At 34.4% G+C, this 26,472-nt stretch overlaps 1 protein-coding gene across 1 annotated transcript; it reads left to right on the top strand.

The window, feature by feature from the left end:
- Positions 1–690: 690 nt before the first annotated feature.
- On the top strand, positions 691–21,190 carry LOC125075431 (zinc finger protein 420-like). The gene is made up of 19 exons (XM_047687171.1): positions 691–963; positions 1,578–1,709; positions 2,376–2,837; positions 3,843–3,973; positions 5,072–5,146; positions 5,778–5,898; positions 6,556–6,674; positions 8,291–8,387; positions 9,095–9,238; positions 9,506–9,607; positions 10,691–10,786; positions 11,736–11,883; positions 13,458–13,684; positions 14,936–15,088; positions 16,298–16,399; positions 17,998–18,093; positions 18,897–19,050; positions 19,771–19,883; positions 20,644–21,190. Exons 1-19 carry the CDS (start codon positions 853–855, stop codon positions 20,767–20,769), a joined length of 2,709 nt encoding a protein of 902 aa, XP_047543127.1. The 5' UTR covers positions 691–852; the 3' UTR covers positions 20,770–21,190.
- The last annotated feature ends 5,282 nt before the right edge of the window (positions 21,191–26,472 follow it).

Genomic DNA, 26,472 nt, shown 5'->3' with positions numbered 1-26,472 from the left:
GTAGTGTTGATGGTTATTTGTCTTGTAGATTAAATATTTTTTTTTTCTTTTGTGGTATATTGATTGTTATTGTAAATTAAAGGTACTTGTTGTAGAGTTTTTTTTTTTTTTTTTTCTTTTAGTAATTCCCACTTCTGGTTCTAAAAATATATATTATATTAAAAATCTGCCAAACAATGCAAAAAAGATCATACTATCGTTTTTGCAAAATGTTTTGCATTCCTTTTTGATACGTTCATTTCAAAATCAATTTTTGTTTCTAATTTGTTACCTATTAAACTCTAAATGAAACATTTTAGCTGCGTTCATTTTATGACAACTACAATACTGGCAAGTATTATGCTTTTCTAATGAAATGAAATAAAATATACAATATTATTATATACGATTACATAAATAAATAAACAATATATTATATTGCATTATACCATATATTGAAAATAATCGATTTTATCACTGAAGCACAGATTACATACTACACAATAAACTGGCTCCAGAGCGTTTACTAAATTTATTTTAATGTATATTTTTCATAAAAAATTAAATCATATGAATAATCCACTACCAAAAATATTTTATTATTTAAATATTTATACTTGAAGTAAATTTTTTTTAATTAATATTATAAAAATATGGGTGTGGTCTTCAAAATTCACAATCGATTTGCGAAGTGTTAGCATAACTAGAGTAATGAAGACCAACAAAGGCGAGAAATTGTACAGAGACGCTTGTGTATACTATTTACTCTATAAACTTTTGCTCTGTATAAAATTCTGTCAAATTCGTTGAAAACTTTGTTTATAAGTTTTTGAATAAGATTTTTTAATAAATAAGTAAATTCCTATATGAAAAATGTGTGATTTACTCGTGTGCCGAGTTTGTCTCGCTACGGACGACGTTAAATTGTACAATATATACAAGTATAATCTAATAGAAGCTTATAAAAACATAACTGGAGATCAGGTTAGAGTTCATTTATTTTTATTTACTTTGCATAGTTTTGTTATTAGAAGATCGTTTTATTAAACTAATGTGTTAGTCATTTGTTTAATATTTATTATTTGATTAAGGTATTTAAAATATGATAATTGTTGTAAAATAAATATGTTACTAAACTAAATGTTTGCGATAAAATATCCTCGTTTTTTCCTTTCCTTACCATTATGAGCGGATAAACATATATATATGGACATAGTATTATTTATTACTTATATATTATTTTACATAAATAATGAATTATCCTTTATATAAGTTGCTTAAAAGTCCACTTTTTATCGCTCATTTAGTGTTTGTTATCATAATTTAAACATTTAAAAGTATCTTTAAGTATTTAATACATTGTATTTTGTATGCTGTTTGGTAGTGTGAGTGTGCCAGGATAACTAGAGGTGCAAGGGACATAACATCTTAGTTCTTAAGTGGTGGTAATCACTTACCATATGATGGTACATCTGTGTGTCCTACTGCCTATATTATTTAAAAAGTAAAAAATTGTTATGTATAATTTATCAATAAATTAATACTTTATTATTTGTCGACATAATTACAAATTTTGCCAATATAAATTTATGTTGCAGTTACTAAAAGCTGAAGATGGTCTGCCGGAGTTTGTATGCAGCTATTGCAGCACATTGTTGCTCAAGTATGTGGCGTTCAAGGAGAAATGTTGCGACACTCGATCAATTCTTACGTACGCATCTCAAAGACAGGTAAGTTTCTATTCTGGTACTATTTATAGCCTATTCCAATGGAAGAAGGAATAAAGAGAAACCAACCTTGATTTACGTATTTCAAGAGTTTTGCTAATAACTCAGCTATATCCTAAAATGTCATTTTAAAACATTTCTCGATGTTTTGGAATGAAGTTTTTAACATGGCTTACAGTAGTCTCTCTTTCTACTGGTCATGGTTTGATATAAAATAAATTAAACTTATTTATAGATATTTTTTTAACGCATTTATTCATGGACGAGCGAATGGACTACCTGATGCTATATGATCATCACCTCCCATAGACAATGACATTGTAAGAAATATTAACTATTACTAACATCTCCAATGCGCTGTCAACCATGGGAACTAAGATGTTATGTCCCTTGTGCATGTATTTACACAAACAACAATATTAAGTACTGCTGTTTGTCGGTATATCTGATGAGTGCACCTACCCAGGTCTTGCACAAAGCTCTACCACCAAGTTGACACTTCAATAATTTCATAATTCAATAATTCCCAAATGTTTTTTATATTTCATCGTGTCTATTATTAAATACAGAATATACAGCGAAAACAGCTTTACCACCCTGGTGTCTCATGACGTCTCTCTTTCTTCTAATTCATCTTAATTATCTTGAATTTTATGAACTCATTTCCAGCTAACAACAAATGACATACGTTCTATCAACCAACAGTATAAACTACCTTACACTATATCAACAAACTACCCAACAATAAACATGGAAAACACAGAATACTCTGAACCGGTTATAAAGGAAGAGAGCATTGTCATCGAATCCCCCCTAATAGTGGAGTACGAAACAGAAACAAAGAAGAAGAAAGTTAAGAAGAAAAAAGAGAAAATCAATGCCGATTTGATAAAGTTTGAGGATGAGGTCTTCAATGATGTCAGTTTTGAAGGTCACGACAGCGATGTCAATGATGATGCAGAGTTGAAGGATATAGAAGTCAATATATTGACTAAGGAGGAACAGCTCCTGGAGATCGAGGAGAGGAAAACGTCATCGAATTACGTTAATTCATTCTATAAGTGCGATTTTTGTTATAAAGGTTTTATAATGGCCTCGACTTACAGGAACCACATGACCAAACATGATCCAGTGAGTTTATTCTTTTAAATTAATAATAGGTTTTGAATGACAAAGTCTACAGGCACAAGGGACATAACATCTAAGTTCTCAAGGATTGAGTTCTTAACTTTTTAGAATTAGCAGCCTGTAAATTTTCCCACTGCTGGCCTAAAGTTCTCCTCTCCCTTTGAGGAGAAGGTTTGTGAGCTTATTTCACCACGCTGCTCCAATGCGGGTTGGCGGAATACACATGTGGCAGAATTTCGTTGAAATTAGACACATGCAGGTTTCCTCACGATGTTTTCCTTCACCGCCGAGCACGAGATGAATTATAAACACAAATTAAGCACATGAAAATTCAGTGGTTCCTGCCTGGGTTTGAACCCGAAATCATCGGTTAAGATGCACGCGTTCTAACCACTGGGCCATCTCGGCTCGAGTTCTTAATAATCACCACCTTCTTAATATATCCATATAGAGTTCTTAATATATGGATATATTAAGAAGGTGGTGACTACTTACCATCAGGCGCCTCATTTGCTCGTACGCCCACCTATAATATAAAAAAGGTAGAAGCCCTTAAATATGGCACTGTAGCAAATATTAATCATTGCATCAACGCGTCAGAAACCTTGGGAACTAAGATTCTATGTCCTTTGTGCAAAACATCAATACTAAGTTTCGGTTTGGTCATAGGCACAAAGTCTATTAATAAATTATAGAACGATTCAATTTTATTAGTTATTATTGAATCTAATGAATTTATTGAAATTCATTAGAGTGATATGCATTTCCGTATAACTGGGGTGGAGGGAGGGGGGGGTCTTGTGGTACACTGAAAAATCAGTGCCCACCCCGTCTCTTTCGGAGCCAGGAACATTCCATATGTGCCTTCAATGTCTTGGGGAATTCCCGTGGTATAGAGAAATCCCCGTCGATGCCAACGGTGGGAAGACGGTGCGCATAGAGATTGAATTTCGTCCTTCGGCGGCATAGCGCTGAGGGTATCTTGAAAAAAGTGTATTTTGATTAAAGGAGCGAGGAGACTTCGTCTGTGAGGTGTGCAAGTCCCGCTGGACGGACGCGCGCTCGCTCCGCGCGCACGTGCTCAACACGCACGAAAAAAAATACGTGTGCAAACTGTGCGAGTACGTCTCGAGAAACATGTAAGTTTATTATGATGTCCACTTACGTCAGGGGACCAATCTCCTGGGTGACCAGACGCAGGACATATAGTGTACGAATGTGTCCGCAAACACAGGGGTACTCTCTATTTCCCTACTCTCGTAATCCCATGGAACGGAAAATTCGATACGATCAGAAAGACTTCAGTGTGCAGTTCAGTTCAGTTACGTGCTTTCCGAAGCAAGGATGATTACAGACTTAGGGGTGATCTTGAGAATTTTTCAATAGTAATACTTGATAAAATCTGTCCGACTTGAACTCAAAACTCAATTCAAACTCAAACTCAAATTCCTTTATTCAATATAGATGCATTACACTTACTTATTGATGGTCAAATTAAACAATACCACCGGTTCGGAAAAAGGATTTCTTGGGGTTTGAACCCAGAAACCTCAGGATTTCCTTACGTACCTTTATCGTATCCAGTCATTAGACCTAAGAGGCCGTCGTGGAGAATAATTGCCGTTTCAATAAATGCTATATAGTCATAAAAATTTACGGCGAGAACGGATAGAACGTCTGTCAGAAGTTCTTCTCGTTTTACGTAATAAATAATAGTTTTTAATTGAATGAAAATTATTAAATAATAATAATAAGATGAGATGAGACGAAAAGTAATCTCTTGATTGCACGAATGAATTATGATAATATTTGTCCGTTGTAGTTTAGGCATGTGTCCGATATATTGAAACGAATCTAGACTCGGATGTCGTCGGAACATCAGATGTCATCGATTCGATGTTCGTACGTTTTCACCGCATCTGAAAAAACTACGAATATCGTTTTGGTCAAAGCATTCAAAGTACGATAACATTAAACACGTGAAATATTCGCCCTGTCTCTCTTTAACTTTACAGTAACCCATCTGTGGGAAAGAGATGAAGTGAATGTTGAACCGATCTAGATATCACGTCTCTTTCACACATATCGTACAATGTTAAGTTAAACAAAGACAGGGCAATCTGAAATCGGATGATCCGTTACTCAACCATTGTCACAAAATAATTTGTATGAAAGCTTTTCGTCACTGACGACGCGTTCTCGCAGCGACCGAATGTATTAAGATGTTTTTTTTTCAGTCACAGGGCAAAGGAACATTTGAAATGGCATAAAGGATTTATGTTTGAATGCAAAATTTGTGGAGCTCTATTCGCGTAAGTCCCAAAAGTTGTTTATTTTACACGCGCCCCCCCATATGACCTTTCCCTCTCTTTCTCACAATATTATTTTAAGTCATTTTTGGTTATTGTTACAATTCACATTGTTGTTTAATTTTATTGTGCCTGTTATTAAATGTATAAGGCTACTTTGTTCCAACCGAGAGTAACACGAAACCTCTCGCCTTTTTTTTATAAACGATCGACATCCTTGCATCGTTATAGGAACTAAGATGTTATGTCTCTCGTGTCTGTAGTTACACTAGCTCACTCCATTAAACCAGAACAAAACAGTCCTAAGTATTGCTGTTTGCCAGTAGAATAAATGACGGTAGTAGATACCAAGATAAATTAATATTTTAAATGTATAAAAACTTAAAAAGGGAAAACTTTTAAGAAATTCTATAAAAGAAAGGTCTGTAATATTAGATTAGGTATTTTATACTGATTCTTTACGTTTTTCTCTGCCTCTGTGCTAAGCCAGTTTTGACCAGACGTCTTTGGTGGTCTGTGGTGGTAAGCCAAAGTAATTACTACAAAATCAACAGAGTCTTGCCAGTTCTTTTCATTATAAACGATATACATTCAGTGAGTCAAAACTGTTCGTAAGATTCGACAACGTCCACAGCAAGTCCACGAGCCATCTAACCCACATTCGTCTCCAGCATCCTTCGAGCCACGCCTGTGAGCTCTGCGGCGAGTCGTTCATTGGTGAATTTGGATTAAGAATGCATAAGAAGAAAGTTCATGTAAGTAACTCTGTCTGTCTGTACACGGCAATTGCACTGAACTGAATTTGGTGAAATTTGTTCTTACGTTAGCTTGAACCCCAACATAGGGTAGTGGTTGGGAGGTCTGCGGCCTCACCTGCATCGTGAATACGCCTCTCTGATCCCCCTCACAGTACCACGCTGCCAACTGACACGGCTAGGGAGAGTTCAGGCTCAGGTCTTCTGAACCAGACCCAGTTGATCACAGGACCTCAAAATCTGAAGCTTGATAAGCTACCCATAACTAGAAGACCAACTCCTTAAACGGATGAGAACTAATTCATCTAAACATTACATAGTTAGGCTTCACGCTGGTACAATAACGGTCTATATACAAATTTTAGATTGAAGGATAATCTTAATTTTTTTCAGCTAGGAAAGTTTAAATGCTCGGCTTCTCTCGACTGTAACATGCTTGTGTTATACATGTAAACCTTCCTCTTGAATTGCTCTGTTCATTGATAAAAACCGCATTAAAATGCGTAGTGCAGTTTAAAAGATCCAAGGTTACAGACGGGAAGCGACTTTGTTTCATACTACGTGGAGATCCATGACGCCAAGTCTGTAGTAATGATTTGATAGTCTGCCTGCCTACCCTAAAACTAACCTCTTTATGATGTTAGTTTATTTTATTAGCAGAACGCCGAGAGCTTAACTTCTCAATGCGAGCACTGCAGTACGAAGTTTCATTCCGTTAAGGCGATGAAGAGACACCTGAAGCTGTCCAAGGATGAAATCTGTGATGCGAATATCAGGTGAGTGATAAAATTATGCTCGAAGTAGTAACTGCCGATTTATCACTGTTAGGATACGACCAGTCCTGTTTGAGGAGAAGGTTGCCACGCTACTCCAATATGTGTAACATTTGCCAGATTCTCAACTGGCATAGACAGGTTTCCTCTTGAAAATTCGAGTCTACTTATGACATATAAAGAGTTCATAGTATACAAGAAAACATAGGCATATAAAATGTATTGAAATTTTCGTGTAGATTTTTGAAGCATATTTAAATATATCTTGGACGCTGGTTGCCAAAAATCTATGCCAAAATTTTAAATCAAATCAAAATATAATTTATTCAAGTAGGCTTTTACAAGCGCTTTTGAATCGTCATTTAACAAACTATTTAAAGTAAAGCTACCACCGGTTCGGCAAGGAACTCAGTAGTTACTCTTTTTCAACATCTAAAAATACAGTCATGTTAGGTAAATACAATTATATATGTATGTATTGTCTCCTGCCTGGAAGTCAACGAGCATTAACTCCATGCTTTAAGAGGTTATAAGTCGATAAGCGCTATTTAATTTCTGAACTCTAGTAACTTCCAATAGAGGTCTGGTTGTTATTCTGTAGTTGTAGATAAAGTTTCCTTTAGTTCAGCCAAAGCTCTAAATTTGCCAAGATTAAGAGACGTTATATTTTTATCACTCTAATTGGTGGAGATAGTCATGCGAGATATTGTATTTAAAATAATTGATGGTACTCATGAAAATTGTATAGATTTAATGAAATGTCAGTAATGAAAACAATAAAAAAAAAATGGTCCAAAATTAGACCCTAGCGGTACTCCTCAAATGACTGAGAACTGTTTTCACTTGACGCCTTGCTCTTTAAATATGATTTACGTAATTCAAAATAAGACCAGACCTTATTACTATATATTGTTGAATGTTATTAATGAAAACCTTGAAAAATAGTGGTCCCGAGTAAGACCCTTGCGGAACGCCTGAAATGACTGGGGATAGGTAGCGTCTAGACAAGAATCCCCTAACACAATAAATTGAGACATTACTGCTCAAATATGATTTACGTAAAATAAAATGTAACCAGACTATAACGCCATAACTGATGATTAATGCGTTTAAATGAATCCATCGAACGCTTTGCTGAAATCCGAATAAAGAACATTAAATGATATCTTTAACATGAGACACATCTAATTAGAATATATAGGTGTGAAATTATATACTATTTAGATGTAGATATATAGCCGTAGATGTGCAGAAAATTAAAGAGGTTCCTTGAAAAAAGTAACTAGCTGGTTAGAGATTGGTGTTACTAAAAATTAAAACGTAAACAAAATTTAAGTAAATTGTTTTTTACATATAATTAATAAGGTTTCATAATTTTGGCGCCAAATGTAGATGAGTGCAGTTTACTGTGTAATGAAATCAAAACAAAACCTGTCATGGGTTACGAAATTCCTAGAAAATCTTTTGAATAAACACGAAGTTTCGCGGACGACCCACTAGCATAGTTTAATATCTGTAATAAAGTTGGAATTTACATATCGAATCGGTATCTTAATTCATGTGTGAAACGACGAAAACCCTACTCCAAATAAACGGACTTATGATTTTTTAACTTCAAGGCCGTGTCAGTATTGTGGTGATGGTTTCGAAACGGAGGATGCGTTGAAACAGCATTTGAAGGACAACCATGAAGATGAGAGCCTGTATTGTGAAGAGGTAAGTCTAGACTGAATGTTTGAATGAATGAAAGGCTAAATTATATTACATGGTACAGGTTGGAGGTTTTAGGTATAAGTTCTCTTTCTTTGGTTTTCAAGTTTGCTTCATAGCAAATTATATCAAATTCGGTTCAGTATAGCCGTGAAAGCGTATCAGACAAGCAGAGTGCTTGTCTGATACTTTCGCCTTTCGTATGCCATCACGGTAAACTGTATGACAGTCCCTTATGCCGTATTGAACTCCTCATATAAATAAAATATACGGCGTTTAAATTTTACTTTCACGAAACGAGAATGGGAGGGATATAAATTCAATAATTATATTCATATCAGTTCATAAATGACTTTTCTCACAGTAAAACATAAAAAGAGAGGTGTCTTGCGACGCCCCGTTGGAACGAAGTTGTTTTCGCTATTTATTAAGTATTAAATAAAGACACGAGGAATACAATTTATTATTAAAAATCTCGCGTGAAAACAAAGAGATGAGTTTAAATAAAATAGTGTGGAAAAGTGTTAGGTACTCTTTTTCCTCGCGTGACAATTTCTGCCAGCTCACTCTACTATCGTACTCAGTACTCAGTATCGTAAGACGCGTAAGAGAACTTCGTTCCAAAAAAACCTTCTGACTTCCTCCTTCGGAGACGATTGAGTGTCTGATGTGATGACCCGACTTGACCCGTGCGTGCGTGCGTGTGTGTGCAGTGCGCGCGCAGCTTCACGAGCGCGCGCTCGCTGTGCGTGCACCGCGAGCGCGTGCACCTGGGCGTCAAGCGCGCCGTGCGCCGCCGCGTGCCCAAGCGCGCGCACGACAGCGCCGTCTGCGAGGTCTGCGGCCTCACCTGCATCGTGAGTAGCCTCACCTCTGCCTGCATAGCACGCCCGCTGACCAGGCCTGGTCGAACCCCCTCCCTTAACTAGACGTCCGATATAATTCATTCATTTGTAATGCTCCATATACTATTGCTTCGAACTATCGAAGCAATAATATATGAAGCATTACAACTACAAATACTAATTTGTGTGGGAAATAGTTGAAAAAGTCTCTCAGAAGTCGATTTTCTTCTTGACAATTATAACATGATATAGAGATATCATTCGTTTTGCATTCACCAGTCCAAGGCCACGCTGATGTATCACCAGCGAACGCACACGGGCGAGAAGCCGTACCACTGCACGCAGTGTCCGAAGAAATTCAGCATAATGCAACTGCTACAGGTAAGGGGACCGTGGAAAAGATGTTGGGTGTCGTTAATATAGATTTGGAAACAAGATACGTATGACCCGCACACCTTGGGAATAAAACGATCGCCTCCCGGCTGTTTCAAATAACTAAAATATAATTATTATTGTACATGCAAAATGGAAAAAAAAAAATATCCCGCTGAGTTTCTTTCGCCGGTTCTTCTCAGGTCCGAGGTGCCAAATCCCGAACCGGTGGTAGATTTTTGACTATCAATAAGCAAATGTAAACACTTCTATATTGAAAAAAGATTGTTGACTTAGACTTGATGACGTGTTTAAGTCGATGAACGCCGGCAGCATGCACGAAAAGCAACCGAGTCACGAAAGAGTACCGTTCTGTCTGAGCCGAGCGTGCAAGCGAGAGCGCGTAACAAGCGATAGAGAGGCACTAGCGGCATCTATCTCTCTCCCTCTATCGGCCGATGCGTCCGAGTACGTTATCCCGTCAAATTATCGTCCTTAAACCGACTTTAGTCGTAAATGTCAATAATGTCAACTGTCTCGCTCTTTTCTATTCTGTCTCGCTCACTCGTAGCTAGCTAAACATTCAATTCAGTCAGCAGTTCATGTTAAACTTAAGTAGCCTCTCTTAACAGGCTGTGCAATTAAGTAAAGTTTAAAGAAACATAAATGCCTAAACTGATTTCAACTATAATTAGTGTTACTAGTTACCCCACGTGGCTTGGTTTTCGTGTAAGAGGGGGGAGATGGGCAGGAAACTCCCTGGTAAATAGTCTACCTGGCCTTTTCTCTATGACTGACTTTAGTAGTCAAGACGTAAAACAAATAAACAACCTGAGTCCCTGAGTCCTGAGTCACTTGTGTTATGGAAGATCAGAAGTAACGACGGCACCACATACACCCAGACCCGAGACAACATAGAAAACTAATGAACTTTTTCTACGTCGACTCGAGCGGGAATCGAGCCCGGGACCTCGGACCATGAAAACCGGTATACACACTACTAGACCACGGAGGTCGTCATAAACAATAAAGTGGAATTATTTGATAAATTTCGTCAACTTAATTATTATGTAATGTATTATTTTGTAACAGATACACATACGGACACACACAGGGGAGAGGCCGTTCAAGTGTCAGAACTGCCCAAAGGCTTTCAAGCACAAAGCCGCTCTGAACAGACACAACAGGGTGAGTTTTTACTGTCCGACTGTTCGGCACGAACTACTTTTCTCTTTTAGACCCGAAACCGCTTGGTGGATGGTGGACAGAGGTAGGTTCTTTAACGATACTTAGTGATACTTGGTGGTCTTGGTAAGTACCACCAAACACCAATACTTACAACTAACTACATAACAGTTTTGTTGGCCAAGGTTGCTGATGGACATTATGTGGACCATTCGTCAGTCTGCCTACCTGTATAAATTATAAAAAAGTATCCCCGATATATTCTATTTCGAATCTAATTCTACCATATCTATGGTATTTTGGTTTGCTACTTTGAAATTGTTAGCCATACGTCTTCGATGTTTAGTTAGCTGGTTTATGGGGTCACCTGCACACCCTGGTCTTTCATGGTGAACTGTAGATGCAACGGTAATCCCATAAACGCCAAGCGCATATAAATTCGAAGATTAAAGCAAGTACTCGTCAGCCAAATGATGTGAGCGTTCCTCAAGGCATCGTATTAGGGCCGATGTTATTTTTAATCTATATAAATGACCTACCAAACGTAATTAATTATAAATTATTGATTTTTGCATATGACTTTTTTATGATATCGGTAGGCGAGGTCACCTGATGCTAAGTGGTCACCACCGCCCATAGACAATGGCGCTGTAAGAAATATTAACCATTCCTGACAATGCGCCACCAATCGGGAACTAGTGCCTGTAGATACACTGGCTCACTCACCCTTCAAACCCTAACACAACAATACTGAGTTTGTCGGTAGAATATCTGATGAGTGGGTGGTACCTACCCAGACGGGCTTGCACAAAGCCCCACCACCAACTAGGTGACCACCGACTTAACTTTAACTATATTAACAAAATTGGAAATAAGCTATTTTTAAATATTAAATGTAATAATGATATTAGAGAACACAGGCCATATTTCTAATATTTTATATTAATTTCAGGTCCACACGGGGGTGAAGCCCTACAGCTGCCCCCATTGCAATAAGTCCTTCACACAGTCCAATTCGATGAAGTATCATATCAACACCGTACACCTTAAACTACCGGCGCCGTACAGGAACAGGCGGAATAAACTAGACGTAACGGCAGACTATAAATAATAATAAAAGTATATACTTAATAGAAATGTTTGTTTTAATATACCTGATATATAATATATGTATGGATAGTCTATCCCAACCATGAGAGGAGAAAAGTCAAATAAACAACATTTGACAGCAATTTGACGCGACATCATCGGTCGAGAGCTCGATTGATCTGTGATATTCACTGTGGATTTGCGAAAACATTTTGAATGTCGCAACTGTTATCGGAACTTTGGAAGTAAAATTAAAGTGGATATAAGTAGTTAAGTATTATAAATAGAGATATATTAATCGTAAACTCAGTAGTGCACAATATAGCCGAGTTATTAGCGAATCGTATAAAATACATGAATCTAAGGTTTGTTTATCTTTTTTCATAATTCCATTTGAATAGGCTATACTTAATAATTTTATTTAATTAACATAATGCATGTCATTTGTTGGAAAAGAGTAATTACTACCTTTCCCGCCGGTACTTCTCGATAGAATCTACATTCCGAACCGATGGTAGCTTTACTTCTAAATTCTAATATAGTTCCGTAAAATGACGATTCAGAAGTTCTTGTAAGAATACTTGAATAAAGTATATTTTGATTTTAATTGATTTTCTATTTAACCTAAAAAAAAGTCATATTTTTTGAATTAGTTCAATATTTCTACTATTATTTTTATGTATATTTTATTACAATAAGAGGTAAAAGTATAAATGAATCTGCTTACAATAGGCAAAGAGTTTCCGACATAATCCTGATTAAAAGTATTTTAAGAATTTTATAACTGGCGTAAGGCAAAACATCTAATGAAACAAGAAACTGTTGCAGAAATCAAAATATAATGTTAAAATTTTTAATTAGCTGGCTTTTGTATATGGCTTCGTTTGCGTTTTAGAACTTAGAAAAAAATAGTAAATTTTAATCAGTCAGTACTACTACTTTGGGGGTTTAAGTTTGCTTCACACCAAATTTCGTCAAATTCATTTTAACGGTTTGACATTTATTATATTGGTACAGATAATGTCATTTAAATATAATAAAATAAACAATAATAGTATACATGTCAATTAGAAAATATAAATAAATATTTATTCTATCAATCAACTTATAATTTTCTAAAATGAACGCAGATTATATCGGCAACATGTTCAACAACTTAACGATATTAATTCGTTTCCTATTCCTTTTATTTAATGACTCATGTCACTTTGTGAATTTGATGTTTCGAGTTGTATTAATATCGATTTTATGTTCGACTAGATAGTCTTATTAATTTGCCAAAATATGACATATTTTATTCATAAAAACTTTATATTTTATTTTATGTTTTTTTTTTTTCTAAATGATAATTATTAACTTTAAATGCGCTCACTTTTAGATAAAAATATATACAATGTTTAAAACTCTTAAATACTTTTTTTTAAACAAATATGCTAATTATTTATTTTAAAAGTGAAGTTGAAAAATAAACACTACTGCCATTTTTTTAAATGTCACATTGAAAACAATTAATCGGAACACAATTACGTCACTACCGAAGCGTCCCACAGATACTGTCATGGCGCTTGCTGCATAGAAAAATAAGGTCTCATCAAACATTTTGCGTTTGATAGTCGAAGTAATCAGTTAGTAATCTGTGGCGTTACCTTATTCCCTATGAGTAATATGTTTTATTGTTCGTTCGTTAGTATACATTATATTATCTGTGAATGTGGCGATACATTTCCAACAGAGGAGGCATTAAAAGAACATTTAGAAAAAGAGCATACTCAGAAAGTTGAACTCGAAAGAAATGAATACAAGTGCGACACAGTACGTATCTAATTTTACATATTGATAGTGTTTGTTTTTTTTTTTCAAATGGACGGGAAATATTCTCCCAATAATTCTCTTCTATTATTATTATCGATAATTCTATATGAATAACATTAAATAAAAACTATATGCTAAATTATCATTAAAAATGTTGTATAGAAATAATAAACAAGGCTTAATACTGGTTTCCTTCAACTAATAAATGAATTACTAAAGAAGTAAGATGTCTTAGATTTATTGTTCATGTTAAATATAAAATTAAATACGTTAAGAATTTAAAGGTATTATAAATGTAAATTTTGGTTATAAGTGTTTTAAATATGACCAAAATAGATATTCCTTGTTGTTATCTTATGTTGTGATCATTATATTTGGATAAAATGAATTCTTGATTGATTAAAATAGATTGTCATGTATGCAACTGGTCTAGATCGTATCCATTTTAGTGCTAACATCAAAACATATTTAAATAATAAAGATATGTTAGTATTTCGTGTACTTGAATATGTTTGATCCTTATTTTAAGATGTTATGTGTTGAATCTATATTAACTCACCTGCTGTGTAAATAATGATTCAAAATTAATTAAATGTCCTAGCACTAAAAGGGCCTAAGTATATTTTAGTCTAAAACAAAAATCATATCAACATTTTGACATTTGTCTACAGAATCAGAAAAATTGCACTAAAACGTCATAGGTTTACCAAACATATGCAAAGTTACTATATGGATCAAACAACATTGTTAATTGTTTATATCCTGATTACCATAACTATTGGTCATATTAGGGCCGGGTGACAGAATTCAAAATAAATTTATTCATGTGGTCATATGCACTTTGGATTTTAAATAAATTAAGAATGAATATAAACTGGTTTTCAATGTATGTGTGTACTTTGGCTGGCAATATCTGTACATAAAGAATATTTCATCACCGACCTATCATATAATCTACCAACGAGCAGTAACAAAAAAAAATCAAAATATACTTTATTCAATTAGGCTTTTACAAGCACTTTTGAATCGTCATTTAACAAACTGTATTAAGTAAAGCTACCACCGGTTCGGAATGTAGATTCTACCGAGAAGAGCTAGCAAGAAACTCAGTAGTTACTCTTTTTCAACATCTAAAAATACAGTCGTGTTTTGTGTTTGAAATGACAAAATTGCAATTAAAATCCCCAAAAAATAAGGTTAAATGATATTTTATTATGTAATACTACATTGTATGTTATTTATATATTTCAGTGTGATAAGATCTTCGCGTCGGAGAAGGCATGCCTCATACATCAGAGAATACACACGAACCCGAAGATCAAGAAGGAGCGTGACGCTGCGGAGAGGAGGCGTTATTACAGTATAAAGAATATCGTCTGTGAAGTCTGTGGCAAGAGATATGCAGTGAGTTAATCATATTCATTTAACGCTTTATTGTATAATTCTTTGTGTTTGCCTGTCTGCGTACGTACCACCCACTCATCAGATATTCTACCGCTAAACAGCAGTACTCAGTATTGTTGTGTGCCGGTTTGATGGGTGAGAGTCAGTGTAACTACAGGCACAAGGGACGTAACATCTTAGTTCCCAAGGTTGGTGGCGTATTGGTGATGTAAGGAATGGTCAATATTTCTTACAACACCATTGTCTATGGGCGGTGGTGACCACTTACCATCAGATGACCCATTAATAATGATATCATAAAAAAAAAAAAACAAAATGTGGGTTTTACAATGGGGTTGGGGAAGTCCAGTAAAGTATTTTTGCAAGTATGGATGATTAAAAGAAATTGTAGAATTAATTTAAACAAACAAATATTTACAAATTTCATTCAATAGGCTAATAGCTCGGCTATATTGTACACTACTAACAGTTCTTGATAAATATATCTTTATTTATAATACAACATTATTGCACTTAATTACTATTGTTATCCTTATTCCTTCTTCGATTAGAATATACTGTATAGATTTTTTGACAGTTAGACTTCAACTGTATGTTTCAATCATCATCCTGCCCTTATCCCAATTGTCAGCATGTCTTCTTCGTCGTCGTCGACGTCAGCTCACGAGTAACATTCTTTCCAGCCATAAAGTCTTTCACACAATCCATCCATCTTTTCATTCGTCCCCTTCCTCTATATCCATCTACGTCCATGCTCAAGACCTTCCTCACTATATGTTCCTCATTCTACCATAACATGCCCATACCATGATAGCCGCCTTCCAGATAACTTGTCGGCTATCGCTGCCACTTTCAAACTTCCTTTTATGTATTTATCTTTATCATCAAGCGCTATGGCTTCAGGACCGGAGAGACCACCTAAATCGTAGAACATGTATTCAGTCTTCATTCTGCTGATTTTTAAGCCAATATTCTCCAGTTTCTGTTGCCAGTCATCCAATCTTTTCTGGATATCATGTCCATCCTCACCAACCAGAACAATGTCATCGGTAAAAAGGATGCACCAGGGTGCCTCCTCCTGTATCTCCACCGTTTCAATAAGAATTTAAAATAAAAGTGTTTTCTGTTTCAATAAAAGTTGTAAATACTGATTTTGTTTGTGATGGTAATGAATTAATCTATCCTTATCTTATGTTTTTCGATCTTCAGTCGAACGCTGCGCTTCGGTACCACCAGCGGGTGCACACGGGTGAGAGGCCTTACCAGTGCACGGAGTGTCCAAAGAACTTCACAATGCCTCTGTTTTTGCAAGTGAGTATACAATACGTTGGAAATATAATGCTCTACGCATAGACAAGAACGTTCATGTTTTTTTTTTTTTTTTTTTTTTTTTTTTTTTTTTTTTTTTTTTTTTTTTTTTTTCTGGCTTTTATTTGTGCCAAAAAGACACAGATTATTTCGCCAATGTCACGTGCGATGGAGAAGACACGGTAGAGATTGATTGGTGCGGTCGAGATTGCAGGATCAATTTAATTTTGAAGGCATAATAGTAGTAGACGGAATTAAAAAAACCCACAACCTAAAACAACACAATAATAATAATTAGATAAAAAAAAAAACTGCTATTTAAACACAGAAAAACAATCACAAAACTATTTATAGCTTAATCTTATTACGTTCAATATATTTACATAGAAATTTACAAAATGGACTAAACACAAACATTAATAAACATTCGACATTAATAGGGCGAGGAACTTTTGGAGGGAGAACGTCATATGCGGGATAGAGGAGTTTGGGGCAAGAGAACAGTATATGGGGTAGGGAACCTTCGTCTAGGCCACACTCACACAAAGAGTGATATCTAACTCTAATTTTACATAGATGTATGGGAGTACATGCATGTCCAAGGCGTAGTCGGCAGATAGTTGTGGTGATCCAACGATTGGCTTGCCTGTGAAGTGAAAACCAAGGTCGCCTTGGGATGTCTGGTTGTAGAGATGCGTAAAATCTACCTTTAGATTTTGATGAAACTTTCCAAACAGAGTTCCAGGATTTATCCAGATGAGTTTTCGCTAAAGCACACAAATCCTGAGTTGAATTTTTAAAATGATCTAGAGAGCCAGTTGTTATAGCAGCTCTAGCGAACAACGTTCATGTTAATTAGTGTTGTATATCGATAGTCCACTATCGATAGACTATCGATATTTAAGGTGTTAGCGATAGTATCGATAGTCTATCGATAGTAATGTCATGTGTCAATATTATCGATAGTATTGCAAGAACCATTACTTTTAAACTAAACTATCGATAGTATTGCCGTAATCAATAGTATTAGCTCACGGAGAGCTATCGATAGTATCGATAGTATTGATCAAAACGATACTATCGATATCCTGAATAGTTTTCGAAGACTTAGTCTAGTCATCAAATCAAACTATTAAAACACTACAGAATGTCTTTATATACAACTTTAGCAGCTTTTTTTAATAATAATAATAATCCTAATTTGATAAATATAAGCATTACAGTTATTACACCAAGTTGCTTATATCTACACTAAATACTTAATTTTTTTTTTTTTTAATATTCTTACTAATTTGACTAGAACATACTACTAAGAACGAATGAAATAAATTTAGTAAAAATTTTTGTCATGAGACAATACAAACCGCTATGTGACCGCATTTTAAATCCGTAATATCTTCGATTATTTTATATTATATGCTGTAAAGGGCCGTATTGATCTATTAAATGCAAGGTACTTAATTGGATGAGGATTTATACCGGTTTGCCTAAAATGGCTTCGCGAATATGCCATTATTCCTATTTAAAAGTAAATGATAAAAATTGTTATTGTAAGAAGTAATAGATATACACCAAAGCTGATTTGTATGAATTGTTTACAGATACACATGCGCACGCACACCGGGGAGAGGCCGTACGAGTGCCCGCAGTGTCCGAAAGCGTTCAGTAACAAGGCGGCGCTGCTGCGACACGACCGGGTGAGTTTCTATTGAACTGAAGCTCTTTTACGCTCACAGTAGACTGAAATGTTTAAAGTCGTGACGTAAGGATAAAGTATTATTCCCCCTCTTTCTTTCTCTCTCTATCGCTCTCTCTTTTTTGTTTTTACGTGGCTTCGTTACGTAACGCGTTACGGTGCCTGTCTGTCTGGATTCCCTTTCTCTTATATGTATAAGAGAAATAATATAATCTTAGTCGCAATTCTTGAAAATGTACATACATACACAAAACTAATGTACATATTCAAGAGTTGTAACTCATAATAGAATACATTTTATAATCAATAAAAGATTTTATTAATAAATAACCATTCCTTACATTATCGTATTTAAGTATTAACTTAAGCTTTTCTCAAGATTATTTGATATAATATATTAGCATTAGCAGCCTGTAATTTTTTCCCACTGCTGGGCTAAAGGCCTCCTCTCCCTTTGAGGAGAAGGTTTGGAGCATATTCCACCACGCTGCTCCAATGCGGGTTGGTGGAATACACATGTGGCAGAATTTCGTTGAAATTAGACACATGCAGGTTTCATCACGATGTTTTCCTTCACCGCCGAGCACGAGATGAATTATAAACACAAATTAAGCACATGAAAATTCAGTGGTGCCTGCCTGGGTTTGAACCCGAAATCATCGGTTAAGATGCACGCGTTCTAACCACTGGGCCATCTCGGCTCATATGATATAATATATAAGGAATCATAATTAATATATACAAGTTGTGTCTTGAATTGTGATCTGACTGATTCATAAATGAATGGCTTCCTTGTTTTTCCAGGTGCACACCGGCATTAAACCCTACGAATGCCCTCAATGTGGGAAATTTTTCACACAATCCAACTCCATGAAGCTCCACGTGAAAACGGTACACCTCAAGATGCCGGCGCCCTACAAGAGCAGGAACAGACGAGCCAAACAGACAAACAGACAAGGTATATTAATAGTACTGTAAAAGTAACCCCGTTTAACGTTTCACTGTTGGGTGTGGACTCTCCCTTTTTAGCTTGTTTTGAACTCATTGGTTAAGATTTCAGTTTTGCACGGACGAGCAAGTGAGCCACCTGATGGTAAGTGGTTACCAGTGCCCATAGACAATGGCGCTGTAAGAAATATTAACCATTCCTTACATCATCAATGCGCCACCAACCACGGGAACTAAGATGTCATGTCCCTTGTGTCTGTAGTTACACTGGCTCTCTCACCCTTCAAACTGGAACACAACAATACTGAGTACTCCTGTTTGGCCATATGATATAAGGTGGTACCTACCCACACAAGCTCTACCACCAAGTAAAGCCACTGGGCCATCATGGCTTCAATACAATATGCAAATATATAAGTATAAAAATGGAATTTATAAAAAAAGGGATTTGAATGTCAAGATTTAAAACGTCATAAATGATAGTGGTACAGTTATACTCAGTTTGTACCTGTGTCTATACAATCTTAAGGCATCTAACCACTTGTACAGAAAATATAGTGCACCAATTACTCCATACCCTCGCACAAACACTGTGCACTCTATTCCCTTGCTCTTTTAACTCAAAACGCTCAAAACAACCCCTCGGAATGTGTAAACACTTTCAACTTCTCCATGCTGCCTGCAATTTTGATGACATTCAAATATATATGAAATAATATATTTGTTACAGCGATGAACGTAGAAGTACAAATTGAGGAAGGTATCTACCAGCCTCAAGTGAAGACAGAGCTCAAAGAATATGAAACTGACGGGGAAATATACCAAGGAGATGTTTATCAAGAGGTAAGCATTGTCATATAACAGTTTGGAAGCATGTACTTGGTTTGGGCATGTTGAATTTGTACAGGGAAACTCCCTTAAAGTTATTCAACACATATTATACCACCAAAACTAAGTAAAAATATAGCGCTAATATACTACTAAGTGTATGCATGTATGGAAAGATATTAATGATTTTATGAGAAAATGTGATTCTCATAGCTTTGGTACAAGGAACAAATACAATCTTGTTACTTCTGTTACTCGACTGCATAGAGTCAGTAACTCTTGTGGGGCAATGTATATGGCTTTACAATAGGATCCCGGAAAGCGTTCAAAATGCCTCTGTTGCCAAATTAAAAAAAATTGTTTAAAAGCACTTGTGTGCGAAATGTTATTATACAATAATTGAGTTCATGGTTGATAGGACATGTTGGGAATAAAACGATCGCTGTCTGGCTATATCTTTTTATATTGAATATTTTAGGGTTATTCATTGTCAGAGTATTTTCTTTCCCGAACCGTCGGTAGTGTTTCATTTGACTATCAATAAGTAAGTGTAATGCTTCTATAAAGGAATTTGATTTGATTTATATTCAGTATTGTTGAAGGGTTAGTGAGTATGAATACTGACAATGTAAGAAATTGGTATTATTTTCCATTTTTCTGATATTTATGGATTGTGTTGATGAGTTACCATCGGGTGGTGTAGTTGTCAGACTGCCTACCAACTTTATAATAGAGAATCTTGATGATAATGGCTTTATTTATGTCTTTGTTGCAGGTATACCAAGATGGAGACATGTTGTACGAAGAAGTGAAGGTAGAAGGCTCGGAGATAGCGATGTACGCAAATGATGACGAGCCTGAAGTGTTATACGAAGAAGTTTATGAAATAGAGGAAGTTTAGACATCATTTTAAAAAAACAAACAATGAAACAGAGGCCCCCTGTGTTAAAAGTCTATTTTATAACTTGTAATGGACTTATTTATACCAAAAATGCATGCAATATAAAGGCCCCCTGGGAGATATTTCAGGGGGGCCTCGAAGTGATTCTCAAGAATGTTAATCGCATTAAGTCAAAATGAAGCTGTTGCTGTTGCCTTAGTAATTATAAAATATACATATACGTGGAATTATAGTAGAAGAATTGAACGAGTTTGACCTTGAGCTGATAGAAGTCATCGGTCGAGATCTTAAATTAAGTGTTGGTTTTGTGAAGTGACGTGGTATCAGTGGGATAGTGGTGTTTTACTATTAAAGATGTATAAAGTCAAGTATTCAGTGCATAATATAGCAGACCCCATGTAATGTGTAAATTTATGGTTTGTTTATCTTCACTTCGGCCATTGAAACAAATTTTATTTATTATTTAGACTGAAACACAATATCGTGTTGTTTTAAGGTTCCGTAATCACAGGGTTAAACGGTACCCTGTTACTAAGACTCCGCTGTTGTTCGACTGTCTGCCGGGTTGTATATCATGAACCGTGTTAGTTAGACAGTTGAAATATTCACAGATGATTGCTGTTGCAGCTAACAACAAATACTAAAACACGATACAATTATTATTTAAGGGGACTCCCATGCAACAGATATGACTATTTTGCTGTTTTAATTGTTTTGGTAGGTGGACTAGATAATGTATCCCCTGATAACCAATGCGTTACCAACCTTGGGAACTAAGATGTTAAGTTTATTGTACCTGTAGTTACACTGGCCCACTCACTATAAACCGGAACAACAATGTCAAGTATTGTTCGGTGGTAGAATATCTGATGAGTGGATGTTACCTACCACCACGGTACTTCCACTGTCTGAAATGTGTCGTTTCTAAATCGGTAAAATAGTAAAATACTACAGATTACTAATGAAGTTTTGACGATGCGAACGCTTTATACGTGCGAGTGAGCGCGCAATATGCTTTTATATGCTCACACGATTATATTAGCTCGTAACATACCAGAATTATGTATTTATATGTTGAATATTAAAGGGATTAATATTTTAGTATTTATTTTGGTTAATTAAGTCCAATTAATCATTGCATGGTAATCTGCGTTCGTGTTTTAATTTTGTATTTATTCTTTATGATTTGAATGTGTCGCGGATGTTATTTAATTTACAACAATGCAGTCGAGGGATGAATTTGGGGGCCTTTTATATAGTGTATAGATGTGTAAATTGTAAATTAAGAAATATACGTATTTAAAGTTATTTTTGTGGTTTTTTTTTATGGCAACAATTTTTTATTTAATAAAATATATCCGTATAACGTAATCACCAACTCAAATAGGCTATTTGACAATGCGAAAAATAAAGCGTCAGTTATTGTAATCAGTATATATTATGAGATTATTAACGGTTATTTATTAACGAAAGTTGAAAATAATAGTTAATTTATTCAAAAATCCATAAATAAAATTGCATTTTTTAAACGTTTGCCACGTGACACAAAACGCTCCTGATTGGTCGGGCTTATTATGACGTCACTTGCTTGTTAACCTCGTTTGCCTACTGTATCACCGACCCCATTGCAGCGCCATATTGTCAAAGTAGCGTTTTCGCGCGCTATTTAAATATGGAATTTTTAATTTGATATTTTTCAGAAAATATGTTCTAGAAATAAAAAAAAAAACTTACTGGGTTCCTTAACCTCTACTAAATAAAATAAAATGGATTTTAAAAACCAGTCAAATAGCCTATTATAAGCTTATACAAGCACTTTTTAAACGTCATTTTACAAATAAAGGTTTTTTATTATCGAAACTGATACCTTGCCCCGAGGAGGATTTATTGTTATTTCGGAGTCGGAGACTTGGCGTCATGAGCTTATCCCTACGTCTCGTACATACAATGATTATCACTGATTTCATCAAAGTGTTTTTTTTTTTATTCTAGTTACACTCTAAATTAATTTAAAATTAGTTCAAAAAGTATGACTAAATCAGTTTGAGAGAGTCACTAACAAATTCATAGATTTTAATTGCTGAAATACTTGTAGGGTTACTAAGGATAGAATTAAAAGCAACAATATTAAAAAAATAATAAATTTAGTTCATATTTTATTGCTTCTCTCAAACTGTGGTTACGGACACTTGCCGATAACAAGTGTGAGACATCTTTTAATACACCACATACTTCACAGTTGGGAGTGTCACTTTTTTCAATAGATTATAAACCACGGTATCCGAGGAGGCTCGGATTGAATTGTCCTATACCAAATCCCCTTATCAAGCGATCTCTCATTAAAGTATTCGTTTCAAATTTTAGCATAAATAATTTTGAATTTTGAAAAAACTTCGTTATAGTGTGGTTATATATTATAAAAATCTCCAATAGTATGACATGAAGCTTTGCCAATCGATCCGCTTCTTCGTTACCAGATAAAACTTACTGTGGATATACATAAAATTGTTGTCAATATATTTTTACGCAGATACATGGAGTTAATTGGCGGAAATCGTGGCGTAAGAAAAAAAACGTTATGCCGTCTCGTGGGGTGGCGTGTTATACATATAATGATATCTGTACCAAAATAAAAACAAGTACGGATTGGTCAAAGCTTTTATTTAGAATAAGAATGATCTAAATGGACATCATCAGGAGAGAACAAATAATCAAGAGTACTATCAGACTCAGTATCATTGAGTCGAAGTATTCGAGTCATCGTTTACTTGTATAATATTTTTTTCAATTTCATCTTCTACGTTCTTTCTTTACTTCTGTTTGGTAACATATATCTTCAGTATTATGAACATGTTTACATTGTTTTTGCCATTCCTCTGTAGTAATTGATTGGGAAGCTTCATCGGTCAGCTTTAGTATATTTTCTGTTAATTGTCCAACATTTGGTCAGCAAGTATTTGGTCAGCTTCGTATATTGTAAATTTCGTGTATTTTATTTGTAACGCCACAAAAATCAAAATCGTGTCTATCTGTATTACTTTTTATGAAATGTGTTTTTTTCTTGGAGTAGAGATTTTTCGAGACGTGGAAGTAACAATTTCACCCTCTTACTAATGGTGCTGATGGTTTCCTCAGACATTTGCTACCATTAACTGAGCCAACAACTCGAAACGAAATGCTAGGATATTTCTCATACTAAATAATTAAATAAAAATAAAATCTATATGTTATTGTAGATCTGTGTACACTGTTTACAGTTCTAATAATATTACAGATAATAATCAGTTCAGGAAAACGAGGTAAAAATAAAAACTTCAGAATTATTTTGTATTAAAGTTACATGTTTATTAGCTACTTACAAGATCGGTGTTTTTCTGAAAAACATTCATTTTCAAAAAGGCGTTTTCTACAGCCAATCAAATTTTTACAATTTTTAAACTAGAGTTTAATTTTATCTTTCTTTTTCTCTAAAAAAATTACTCCTAATTACAAAAAAAAAAAACAGGTACGTCAGTAATATACCATCGCCACATAACGTTAAAAAAACTTGCAGTTCACTAAAATAATATTCTTTTTGAGAATTTAAAAGGAAAAAAGTTATTTGACAATTGTATATTACTAGATAAATATCGCCGATTACAAAATTTCGAATATAAAATTTAATAAAAAGAAAAAAAAAATAACGATTATTATGGCAGTGACGTTTAATACAATACAACGTTTTCCCGCGAAAAAAATACGATAACAGATTAAATAATTATTCATTAGCTTGAAGAAAAAAAATAAGAATACTAATAATTATTAATAGTGTTCACAATGATAACAATAAATAATATTTTCAATAAATTAAATATACCTCTGGTAATAATATAGCCGTATATATTTTTTAAGCTTATGTAGCGTTTCATAAATGCATGCGTCAAATCGCGATTGACTTTTAAAACGCTTCCACGATCGATCGAGCTGAAATTTTGCACCAACTTGTTGCAGGCAATAAAAACGAATATACATAAAATTTGATTTCGTTAACTACATACATTAAATAAAAGCTTGCTTTAATAAAGTTATTTATAAAATGTTCATCGATTTGTAATTGTTATAAAAAATCGATTACAAAACGCACTCGTAGCATCCATTGCTAAGATTAAAAAAATAAAATAAGTTTGCATCTTAAAATTTATCGATAAATTAGTGATGTGTTTGTATATTGCTTCCGATTCCATGCTAGAATTATTATTGCATTTAATTATAATTTACAATTTGATTATAAAAAAGGATAAAATAAAATTAAGTATATTTTATTCTAAATAGCTTTATCACTAACACATTTTATTGCTTAATATTAATTATTACTATGTAATTATTAATAAATTCATTTATATGGATGTGACATAATTATTATAAATAAATATATGAAAAAGATATTTTTAAGCGATATTCTTAAATAATTAATTTTTAAAGTGTCGAGACTTATGAAAGACGTTTTTTCAAATGTCACTGAAGCGTTGTTGTTTAAATATTTATGAGATTATTATTACACAAAGTACATTGTATAAAAAAAAATAAAGGTGATTTTTTTTTTAACGGAATTTGCAATTTATGGCAAGAGCAAAAAACTTTAATCCACATATCGAATGTCGTATTTTTGTCTATGGTACTTTTTTTTAAATCTTTCATAAGTCCCTAAATTATGTTTTATATACAGCATTAGAAAATATACTACTAACCTACGTATGGTGTTGTGCTTGTCAATTAGGCGATTCATTGATCAGTCGAAGTAATTAAAATATATCCCTTAAATTAAATGTTTGTTGTTAATTTTGTTATTAGATTAATATATTTTTCATTCGCTTAAAAGTCAAATGACACAGATGCAAAAAAATTACAACTAGGCTGTCAATTTTGAAATTACATTTTTTTTTTTTAATTAAAACGCGCTAAATCCTTGGCCATTATGCCAATACGGAAATTGTGAATTTTTTAAATCAGTGTTATGTTTAGAAAAGTGTGTTAATGACTGTGGAATATAAAACGACTTCTAATTATTATCATATAATGTAAGTACACTCTAACTGATAACCGGTATCCCTCAGTGTTAGCAACCAAATTATTTTAATGAAAATATTAATAAATGAGTTTAAATTTAATAAGAGGAACATGTATATAGTGATCGGGAATTAAATACAATTCGTACAAGTCATACACTTAAATAAATACACGAATATTTAGGCGATTAAAATACATCCCCTAGACGATAAAAGCTATCGAAAAAGTTGCTAACACTGTTCACAGCTGCACCTGGACACACTCGTGTAAACAAGTGAGTTTGACGTTCGTGAATAATCCGAGCAGTGTTGTGGATTAACGGTTTTAAATTCGGTCTTATTACAAAAGATAATTTCAAAGTTGATCATTTTCTATATTAGATTGAATCGAGTTTATATTTAAATTTTGTGTAGCGGGTGCTTAGTGAAAAAATGCTGTCTTCTTTTGAAGGACAAATCATTGTTTAAATAACTTTACCTCATGAATCACTCCGGTCATCGGTAAAAACCGTATGAAAATTCGGTAGTTTAGAGTTTTGTGACTGACGCGGCGGGGAGGACATTGTTTACTAGTGTATAGTCATGGAAGAGAAGCATTGCTTCTTTCTGTTTTAAGAAGACAAACAGATCCAATGGGGAGGATATTGTGTAATAGTAT

This window comes from Vanessa atalanta, chromosome 30 (assembly GCF_905147765.1).
Source record: "Vanessa atalanta chromosome 30, ilVanAtal1.2, whole genome shotgun sequence".
Taxonomy (NCBI): Eukaryota; Metazoa; Arthropoda; class Insecta; order Lepidoptera; family Nymphalidae; genus Vanessa; species Vanessa atalanta.
This window is presented reverse-complemented; position numbering and strand designations above follow the sequence as displayed.